At 54.4% G+C, this 10,253-nt stretch overlaps 2 protein-coding genes across 3 annotated transcripts in view; both read left to right on the top strand.

Moving 5' to 3' along the window:
• Nucleotides 1-40: 40 nt before the first annotated feature.
• Lin7b (lin-7 homolog B, crumbs cell polarity complex component) lies at nt 41-2,798 on the top strand. 2 transcript variants are annotated; one of them, XM_028788800.1, is made up of 6 exons: nt 41-77; nt 351-469; nt 602-673; nt 1,329-1,538; nt 2,228-2,391; nt 2,694-2,798. In XM_028788800.1, the coding sequence occupies exons 1-6, from the start codon at nt 41-43 to the stop codon at nt 2,713-2,715; spliced, it is 624 nt and encodes a 207-aa protein (XP_028644633.1). In that variant the 3' UTR covers nt 2,716-2,798. The 2 variants fall into 2 exon arrangements, with proteins under 2 accessions (XP_028644633.1, XP_028644634.1); XM_028788801.1 differs by lacking the exon at nt 1,329-1,538 and having other exon boundaries at nt 2,694-2,794.
• An 871-nt stretch (nt 2,799-3,669) lies between these two features.
• Ppfia3 (PTPRF interacting protein alpha 3) overlaps nt 3,670-10,253 on the top strand; it is a 28,493-nt gene continuing 21,909 nt past the window's right edge. Inside the window, exons 1-3 of the mRNA XM_028788799.1 lie at nt 3,670-4,034; nt 8,837-9,091; nt 10,022-10,123. Coding sequence (XP_028644632.1) covers nt 8,852-9,091; nt 10,022-10,123 — 342 coding nt within the window. The 5' untranslated portion in view covers nt 3,670-4,034; nt 8,837-8,851. The remainder of the gene's footprint in view (nt 4,035-8,836; nt 9,092-10,021; nt 10,124-10,253) is intronic.

Below are 10,253 nucleotides of genomic sequence, written 5' to 3'. Positions count from 1 at the left end.
CTCGCCGGCGCCTGGGCGAGTGGCTTGCATTAGAGGCGATATGGCTGCGCTGGTGGAGCCGCTGGGGCTGGAGCGGGGTAAGTGCTCCGAGGGTCCAGTCCGGGCTCTGGGCTCCGCTGGGCCGCGACAGGTCTTGGAGATGCGGGGGTTGGGGGGCGGACCTAGTTAGGGTGGGCGGGGCGCGGCCTGCAGTCTGAGGGCGTGGGAGGGTCTGGGGCGGAGCGCCCCACCAACACCTTCCCCGGGGTTGGGGTCCGGGCGACCCGCGGGGCGCGTGAATCGCTTCCAGTCTGACCTCGGTTGCCCTTCTTGCCGGCGTGTGCTCTCGCGGTCCCTGCCGCTTTCTGCAGACGTGTCCCGGGCTGTGGAGCTGCTGGAGCGGCTGCAACGTAGCGGAGAGCTGCCCCCGCAGAAGCTGCAGGCCCTGCAGCGGGTCCTGCAGAGCCGCTTCTGCTCCGCCATCCGCGAGGTGAGCACCTTGGTACTGTATAAGTTGTAGTTTCCTTACACTCCGCGGCGGGGGCGGCGACGGGCGAGGACACCCGTGTCCAGGGCTGTGGACTGGCAGCTCCCTGACGTTGCCGTGTCCCTGACTCCCCAGGTGTACGAACAGCTCTATGACACGCTGGACATCACTGGCAGCGCCGAGGTGCGGGCTCATGCTACAGCCAAGGTAAGCTTCTGTCCCCTCAGCTCTGGACGACCACGAGAGCACAGTGCCCTCCAGGCTGGCTGTTTCTGCGCCCTCCTTCACATTTGCGCATCTGTATTCCACCCTATGAAGATTTATTTATAATGGCCTTTAAATAACTGCACATTTTTAACTTGAATGCACATGAGATTCTAGCAACAGGCTTGGAAACTGGCCTTACTTTCCTGCCGGTAAGATGACCCTAAAAGGCAATCCAGTTGGATGTTGTGAACAGGGACACCTTTCCTTTCCAAACTGCAGTGCCACACTCTTATTACTGCCTGCAGACTCAGGAATGTTTCCACCTGATCTCTCTCTCTCTCTCTCTCTCTCTCTCTCTCTCTCTCTCTCTCTCTCTCACACACACACACACTCACACACACACACACACACCCGAGGGGCGCTTGTTTCCATTTGTCTGAGATCAAGATTGGCAGGTGCTAAGTACTGCGGACCTACTTCCCCCTGACTTGTAGAAGAATGCACGTGTTCTCACAGGTCCGAATCATTACAGGATAGTTGTAGCCTCCTGTTGAGCTGTGTCAGGATTCCCCTGCGTGACCTTTGTGGCTACCCTGGCTGGAGTGCCCATGTCTCAACGAAGGTCTCTCTCATGGAGGCACCTTCTCTCTTCCAGGCCACAGTGGCTGCTTTCACGGCCAGTGAGGGCCATGCACATCCCAGGGTCGTGGAACTACCGAAGACTGATGAGGGTTTGGGCTTCAACATCATGGGTGGCAAAGAGCAGAACTCACCCATCTATATCTCTCGAGTCATCCCTGGAGGCGTGGCTGATCGCCATGGTGGTCTCAAGAGGGGAGACCAGCTGCTGTCTGTGAATGGTGTGGTGAGTGGGGTTGGTGGTGTCTGTAAGGCAGCACTGGATTGTTACATTCGTTCCACATGGGAAGTGCAGCCTTTGTAGACAGCCCTGTGGGGTGCACTGCTGATCCTCAAGGACTTCAGAGAGCCTAGCTAGGATACCAGTCCAGTGTAGAAGATGGAAGTTTTTTGTTTTGTTTTGTTTTTTCAGAAGGAACATTTGGCTTGGAGGTTGAAGAATGGGTAATTCTCTGGACTGAGTTGTGGAGGGGTGGTTCTGGCTGGGAGCAGATAGAGTCCCTGAGATGAGGAGAAAGGCTGACTCTGATGGATGTCTGGGCCGGTCAGCATCCTGAAACCCCAGTGATTAGAATCCAAGGAAACGCCACCGAGGAGGCTGTTTCTCCAGAAAAGCCAGGCTTCTGTCCCTGGCCTATGAGGGCAGGAGAGCAATAGGTTTAGGGGGTGTAGACAGACTTCTTTGGGACAGGTTTAGTGGCCTGATTCATTGAGGACACTGGGACTCTAAGCTATATTGACATGCAGTTTTTAAGTTGTGGGTGCTGTGTCTAAAGTTGGTGATCCACTAGACGGATATGAGGCCCGGGAGGCTGGACCCCGGCAGCCATGTCACTATCCATTGGTCCCATGTCCTGGGTAGGGTGGTAAGGGCAGCGGTTTGGGCCAGCAGCCTGTGTGAGGCCTGCCCTGCAGAGTGTGGAAGGCGAGCACCATGAAAAGGCGGTGGAACTCCTGAAGGCCGCCCAGGGCTCAGTGAAACTGGTGGTGCGCTACACCCCTCGGGTGCTGGAGGAGATGGAAGCCCGCTTTGAGAAGATGCGATCTGCCCGTCGGCGCCAGCAGCACCACAGCTACACGTGAGCCTCCGGTCACCACCCTCCCCCTGCTGCCTATCCCAACCTCAGATACCCAAAGCAGGCCAGTGATCCCAGCGGCCTTCAACATTTATCCCTGGCTCTTCACCAGGGGCTTCCTGACCCTTGACCCCTGCCATGGTAGCCAAGGCCCTGGAACCCTCTGGCTCCCCAATTCCAGAATCCCTGTGCCTGTTTTTCCGAACTGTTGTCTCCAGAACCCCACCCTTGAACATCTTACGAGCCCCCCATCCCACCACTGAGCCTCCCCTGTGCCTAAAACTCTCCTCTCCACACCTTCACAGGTCCTTGGAGTCTCGAGGCTGACGTCACAGAGCAGGATCCTCCTCCTCCCCTGTACAGTATTATTTATTGTCACCGGCTCCTTATTTAAAGATCTTTAACCCTCACCGAGTGTCTTGAGTGTCTGTCGCGCATCCTGGAATAGTCTCTGTGGGGGAGGAGGACAGTGAAGCTGAGGTTAAGAACAAGCTCTTTCCAGTAGTGTACCATGACAGACACCGCTCGCGCAGCTCTAAAGGCGGAGGCTGGCCGGTGTCCCAGAGACTGGCCCGACCCAAGGCTGCGTCTATGTGAGTGCCAGGGCGCAGCACTAACGACCACTGTCCCCAACCCTAAAGAGGTTCGGAAGGCTAAGGCCTGGCAAGGTCCCCTGCTGAGTTGGACGCGGGAGTCTTGAAACGCAGGAGAAGCCTGATCATTGCCTCTGTAGGCGGGGCGGAGCGAACCATCCGCTGGGGGAACCCTGCGGGCCGTGCCACCGTCTGCGTGGGAGTCGGGGGGTTGGTGGGGCGCATGCAGTTCCCTAGACGGGCGCAGGGGTGCAGAGTAACACGCACTTGCCACCCATCGTCCACTCGCCTCACCTTCCAACCGAGCAGATCTTCCGGGAGCCGCCCTTGTCTTAAAAAAAAAAAAAAACCCACCTTAAATGTTGAATTCCCATCCCGCCGCCCAGCCCTCGTGTCCCGTGAGACGCGCGCCGCCGCGGGAACCTGGGGTCGCGACTCGCGCTCCACGCCGCGCGCTACTAGATTCAGGTGACATCATCCTCTGCCGGGCTCCGCCTCCCTCCCAGGCCGCCGCACGCTGCATGCCTATTGGTCTCTGCATCATAAGTCCCGCCCCAGCTCTCCGCCCGCGCGGCCCCTCCCTCCCGATGTGGAGGCGGGGTCTAGTTGCCGGCCGGCACGGACGCCAATTCTCATTGGCCATTCAGCGCCGTCCGTCAGTCTTCTGTTAAAGGGGCCACGACCGCCCGGGATCTGTGGGGGGGAGGGGGAGGGAGGAGAATTTTTTTTTTGGGGGGGAGAAGGGGGGATTTGGGGGGGGGCGCTGGTGGGCACCCCTGGATCTGGCGACTGCGGCCTCGCGGGGGGAGGCTGTATGGTGACAAGGGCAGGGGGCTATTTTAGGGAGTAAGAAGGCTGTGAGACTGTGAGGGGGAGGGGGGTCCCCAGCGCTGGAGCCGGAGCAAGAGACGGTGAGCCCGCGCTAGCGGCGTAGACAGGGCTCCAGAGCTCCAGATCCGGGCCCCGGCCGCCGCCAGGGGCCCCGCCCGGTGCCCCTACCCCACCCCGCGTCCCTCCTGCAGCCCAGCTCCTCCCGCAGTCGTCGCAGACCAGGTAGGTAAGAGCCCGGCCCAGCTTGCCAGGCAGCGCCCACCCTGGGGACCCCTGGGCTAGCGTCTCCGACTCGCTTGCCCGAAATCCTACATTTCCATCTTCATCCCAAGGGAACCCAGGGTCCAGATTTCACAAGCCAACCCAGGAGACCCAGGCGTGTCCCTTCCCGGAGCTCAGAGTGCCCTGCCGAACCCTAGTATCTCAGTCGGGCTGTCTCCTTGTGCCTCCTCCAGGGCCCAGATGCCTGGAACCCTTAGCTCAGCCCAGGGGACCCCTCAAGTCTAGATCCCTCCTTTGGGCCGAGTCCTGGGAGCTCCAGACACTGGTCACCGCTGTGGGGCTCCCCCCATTGCGACCAAATCGTTCCCCCATTTGCGTCCCCCACCTTCTGGTTGGAACAGCCGGCGACGTACCTCGGTCCAGGCCGGCTCACCCTGGACACAGGCCCGCGTCGGAGCTGTCCATGGTCAGCTCTCTCGGTAGCCTTGCCTCCTCCATCTCCTGCCACGGCCGCCAGGGAAGGGGGTGCAGGTGGTGTGGGGGATCCCTCCCCCTCACCGTGCCTTTGACCTGGGGATCCCCGGCGCCCCCCTTCCCAGCTGGGCCTCAGGGTTCTCAGGCCCATCTTTAAGCACTCTAGCTTTCTGGGACTCTAGCTGCTTCACTTACATAGAGCTTGTGAATGTCCCTGCCCAGGCCACTCAGAAACCTTGGCATGGAGCCTCCCGCTCCCACCTGGTTCTGAAAAGCTGTTAGTTCCCATATAACTGCTGGCCCTGAGTAATCACTATCACCTTATTCAGCACACGGGAAATCCAGTTTCCCAACCTTTCCCCCCCCTCCCCACTTAGCACCTACTTTAACAGTCCACCCCCCACCCCCGCAGACAAATATGTCCAGCTTCTTGGTATACCAGCACCTGCTTGCTGCCTTATGGACTCAGGCGCCATGACTTCCTTTCAAAGATCTGGAATGCAATTCCTCAGCTTCCGTCCTTACTCCCCATTGGAGATCTAGGTGTCTCACCCCCATTTTGTAACCTCCACTCGAACAAACACACATCTCAAGAAGCCAGAATCTCAGCCTGTGGTGAGTGTCCTGTCTGTCAGACCACCCACCCAGGCCTATACTCCCATCAGACACTCGGGCTTTAAGTTTCTTCACCCCCAGTTGGATTCAAAGGTCTGGAGCCTGGCTCTGTATTGTGCTCTCATCTTCAGGTCTTGGTGGCCTCAGGGTTCTATCAACTTCACATCTTCCATGGCCTTAACAAACACTCATCTGCTCTGTCATCTCAGGTGCTAGACTTCTAGAGTCTCCTCTCCCCCCAAAGCTAGGATATTTCTGGCATCTCATTGCCTCTAGAGACACATATGGTAATATCTGATGTCTCATACTCCAAGTACCAAACAGCCATCCCTTCCTCCAGGTGTGTTCTGGGATCAGAGTTCACAAGGTGAGGGGATCTGGAACCTGCTAGCTCTCTTTCTGCATTTCTAGTTGTAATGAGTCCTTTCCTTGTGTTGTGTTCATGGTTCTAAGTTCCAGAACATTTCCAGATGATGCATCTGTTCTTTCCTCACCAAGACGTGTGATCGATATTCAATGCCATGAACTAAGTTCTAGGCATGTCTCTTTTTCACTTGCTTCCTTCCTGTCTCCAGTGTCAGAATTTTGCCACGCATCCCAGGCTGGATTAGAACTCACTATGTTATGTACATTTTTCCTCCTCCTTCTTTTCTCCTTCCTTCTTCTCCTTCCTTCTCTGGTCTTTACAAATACCTAGATTGCTCTCAGTTCTCTCCTCAGACGTGTCCTGTATTTCTAGCTACTGGAGCTGGGGTTGTTGCTGGGTAGAGCACTTCCCTCCTGTGCACAAGGTCCAGGGTTCGATTACTACACTAGACCAATAATAAAATGGGCTCATTCTACCCCCACCCTTAGAGACTAATATCTGCTGAGTTTCCATTTTAGATGTGTTTTATGTTCTGGCCACATCTGCTGCTGTTCTAGATTTCCTTCTTCCCATGGATATTCTAACTTGCAGAATGTGTTGTTTTCAGTTAAATAGTCTAGTACTCTTCGGAACTGTAGTGCACACAGTCTTTTTTAAATTAATGATTCATTTGTATGTGCATTGGTGTTTTGCCTGCATGGATGTTTGTGCAAGGGTGCCAGATCCTCTGGAACTGGAGTTAGATAGTTGTGAGCGGCCATGTAGGTGTTAGGAATTGAACCCGGGCCCTCTGGAAGACTAGTCAGTGCTATTAGTCGATGCACCATCTCTCCAGCCCCCATAGCTTGCACAATCTAAAACCTGGACGATTCTAGAGCAGTGTTCTGCTTATCTTTGGAAGCCTTGGGTTCTAGGTCCCTGTCTGCAGCTTCTACCTTTTCCTTGCTATGGCCTTAGCTTTGGTGTCAGTCTTGTTCCCTGCTGGAACTTAGGCTTCCAATTCCATCTGCTGCTTTGGTATTCTGAGCCTGTTCTAGATTCTCACCTTTTCTAGAGTCTTCAGCCTCAAAATGTTCTTGTATCCTAAACAGACTACCCCCATCAGAGGATCTCTCTCTCTCTCTCTCTCTCTCTCTCTCTCTCTCTCTCTCTCTGTTGTTATTTGGTACATTTTGTTTTACTGTAAGTGTGCATACATGCCAAGGTGTGCATGTGGAAGGCAAAGGACAATTTGCAGGAGTTCTCTTCTTCATAAACCATGTGTATCCCAGAGTCTCAAACTCAGGTCTTCAGTCTTGGTAGCAACCTTTACCCACTGAGCCATTCTTCCTGGCCGTGTGTGTGTGTGTGTGTGTGTGTGTGTGTGTGTTTGGAACAGGATTTCATTGTGGTAGTTTTGAACTCACAATCCTCCTTCCTCACCTGGGAGCAGCTGTGAGCTCAGCTTATGTTAAGCAAGTGCTGAGCTCCAGATTCTGCCTTTTGACCAAATCTACTATATATAGCATTGGGGTGCCCCTCTGTGTCATTTTGCTCACCTCTGTATTTTGGGTTCTGGCACGTATTTATGTTACCACATGGCTTTGGGCTGATTTTACCTTCCAGTATTGAGTTGTAGCATAAGACCCTCTAGTTGGCCAAAAAAGCAGCTCTTGGCCTCAGTCACACGTTCAGTGTGGAAGCTCTTAATCTTTTCTGTGTTCTGTAGCACCTTGGTAACATTGACTGTCTATTCTCTTTCTCAGTGAGTTTGACGTTCTACGGCAATCTAAGTCATTCTTGGCATTATGTTCTGACCCAGTTGTGGGTTTGAGCTTTCATGTTGGGGTCTAGCCTAAAGCTGGCCTTCTCTCTTATAAATCTTTGCTGTATCCAGTTTCTGGGAAGTGTAGAGCTTCAGACAGTTGAAAGTCAAAGGGTACTTAGGAACCCAGCTGCATTCTTTCCTGTATTCCAGAGCTCTTCTTGTCGAACCCAGGGACCTAATGGCTTTGGTCACAGTTCTCATTCGGGTGGAGTTGGGAAGTATCCAATCTCAAACCGGTTAGGTTGCTGCACGTATTGAGGGGAAGGAAAGGAGCGAAAGTCCCTCCTGCTTTCGGTCTGGCCAGATGGACTTGTTGGACCTGAAGTATTCCAGGGAGAGGCTCACTGGGCCTCTCTACATCTCCAGCCCCGCCCCTGGCCAGGGGAACCCAAGTCCCGCCTTCTGGCTTATAAGTCCCTCCTCTCCCTCCTCCCACACTCTTGGTTAACGCCTCATGAGGGCGGGGCAGGAGGAGCATCCTAGTGGATGCTGAGTGGAACCTGAGTGGGCGGGGAGAAGGGTACAACAGCTTAGATTTATGGGTGTACAGGAGATCTAGAGCCACTGGAAGTAAAGACGGGTCTGAAAAGAGACTGTTGGAGGCTCAGACCCCCAGATGTGGGGGGCTACTAGCTATGGGGACTCAGATTCCTGCAACCTGAGTTAGAACACTCAGCCCTACTCCCTGTTATGCATTTTTGTTTTGTTTTGCTGAGAAAGGCTCTAATATAACACAGACTGACCCGGATTTCCCTAAAATAAACGAAGGTGGCCTTGAACTCTTGACCCTTTCATCTCCACTTCCCAAACGCTGGGATTACAGACCTGCACCACCTCGCTCAGCTTAATACACGAATATTTTATTTTAGTAGTACAGGATTCAATCCAGAGCTTCATTCTGTGCCAAGTATGTGCTGTGACACTGAGTTACAACTCCAGCCCTCCTGCTATGCTTTTTACTCTTATTCTCTCAAATGGAGTGTTGGCCTTTAGATCATAGAGATGGGCAAATCAGAGCCCAGTGACCCAATTCAGTATCTGAAGCCCTGTGACTTTTTTAAGGTGTGGTTCTGGCTTGGGGCTCAGTTTTCTCATCTACAGAGTGGGTTGAGGATTCCAAGCCGAGCCACAATAGGTAAAGGCTACTTTTAATCCACTTAGCCAATGACTGGTCCACTAGCTTTTTCCAGTTCCTTTGGTTTGCTGCCGGTGTCTGGTGGAGTCAAGGCTCAGTGCCCTAAAGTGCTTTTACCTAAGAAGTCATCGCTGTTTATCTAAAAGCAATGATTTTCAGTTTATCTGTGCCATGATTACCCCAGCTTTCCGTTTTTGGAGGCCAGCACTTAGTTCCCCCACCCCCACTCCCCCCACATACTTGGGTGTGCCTCAGTTACCCCGTGTCACGATCAGCTTTGGTTGACCTCAGTTGTTCCCTATGCAATGTCTGGATTGGGGCCCCAGGGAGTATTTCACTGGCCTTGCCTCAGCTGTCTCCCTGAGCCTTGACATGGTTAGTCAGCCCCCTCTGCGTACCCGCAGGCCGGCACCGCCGCCATGATGTGCGAGGTGATGCCTACCATCAGCGAGGATGGCCGGCGGGGCTCGGCGCTGGGCCCGGACGAGGCCGGCGGCGAGCTGGAGCGCCTCATGGTCACGATGCTCACGGAGCGCGAGCGCCTGCTGGAGACGCTGCGAGAGGCGCAGGACGGGTTGGCGACAGCGCAGCTACGACTGCGCGAGCTCGGCCACGAGAAGGACTCGCTGCAGCGGCAGCTCAGCATCGCTCTGCCTCAGGTTGGGCGGGGTCTCGGGGAGGCGGAGCGTAAAGACGAGGGGTGCCCTGAATGGGCGGGGCCAGGCAGAAGAAAGTGTGGGATTGGATTGCCTTCGGTAGGCGGGTCTTATCTGTGAAATGGGCAGGGCTTATATAGAATGAGCCGGGGGTGGGGGGGCTGAGAAGTAGGACTTCTTGAGGATGCCATGCTTGAGTGGCCAGAAGGTTAGGGGTGAAAAGGCGGAGTTTGAGAGAGGCGGAGCCTGGAGAAGGCAAGTTAGGCGAGGCCGGGACTATAAATAAGGGGGGAGGGCCTGAGAATTTGGAGAATCAGAGCTAAGGAGAGGCATGGGGGCCCAGAAAGGTGGGGCTTAGTAGGAGTCAAGGTTTAGGAAGTAAGCTGGGAGTGGCATGCCCCTTTAACTCTAGAGGCAGTGGCAGGGGGATCTTTGAGTTCGAGGCCAGCCTGGTCTGCAGAGTGAGCTCTAGGATGGACAAGGCTACGGAGAGAAACTCTGTCTGGAAACACTAAGAAACAAAAAACAGACAACAACAACAAAAATGGGTAGGGTTTACTAGGAGGAGAACCTGTAGAAGGTTTAGTTTGGAAAAGAGGGTGGCCTAATATGGGTAGTGCCAAAATATAGCCCGGAGTAAGGAGTTGGTTTAACGCTGGTGGGCGGGTCTTACCATGGAGATGGTTGTGGTTTATGTGAGAGGGTGCGGTCTGATTCTGTTGTAGGTCCATATAGGTCTACAGCAACAAAGGGCAGAGTTTGCCCAGAGGGGCAAGATTTGAGCTGCTAGTCTAGCAGGACTTAGTAAGGGTCAATTTTGAGTGCCTGGAGGAGGCAGGGCCTAGCCAGGAGGGTCATAGCTTCAAATTCTCACAAAGAGAGAAATACAGAAATAATTGCGTCAGCCATCTGATTCTACCCACGCCTGGACAGGAGTTTGCGGCTCTGACGAAGGAGCTTAACTTATGTCGGGAACAGCTTCTGGAGAGGGAAGAAGAGATCGCAGAGCTGAAGGCGGAGCGAAACAACACCCGGGTGAGGGCTGTGGAGATGGCGCTTAAGCGGTATGGGGCAGAGGGTGGTGCTGGTGCCGGCCAACGTATCTTTTTCCAACATCTAGTTTTCCATCTTCTCTTTTTCCTTGCTTCTAGTCTCCTGTATCGCT

The sequence above is a fragment of the Grammomys surdaster genome, unplaced genomic scaffold (genome assembly GCF_004785775.1).
Source record: "Grammomys surdaster isolate TR1022 unplaced genomic scaffold, NIH_TR_1.0 125769, whole genome shotgun sequence".
NCBI classification, from domain to species: Eukaryota; Metazoa; Chordata; class Mammalia; order Rodentia; family Muridae; genus Grammomys; species Grammomys surdaster.
Note: the sequence above shows the minus strand (reverse complement) of the source record. Positions and strands in the feature narration are given on the sequence as shown.

Bases quoted from the DNA above. Each gene is read 5' to 3' on its own strand.
- Lin7b (XM_028788800.1), top strand. From the start codon at position 41: ATGGCTGCGCTGGTGGAGCCGCTGGGGCTGGAGCGGG. The intron at 470-601 runs GTGAGCACCTTG...CTGACTCCCCAG, and splicing joins TCTGCTCCGCCATCCGCGAG to GTGTACGAACAGCTCTATGA. The intron at 2,392-2,693 runs GTGAGCCTCCGG...ACACCTTCACAG, and splicing joins CAGCAGCACCACAGCTACAC to GTCCTTGGAGTCTCGAGGCT.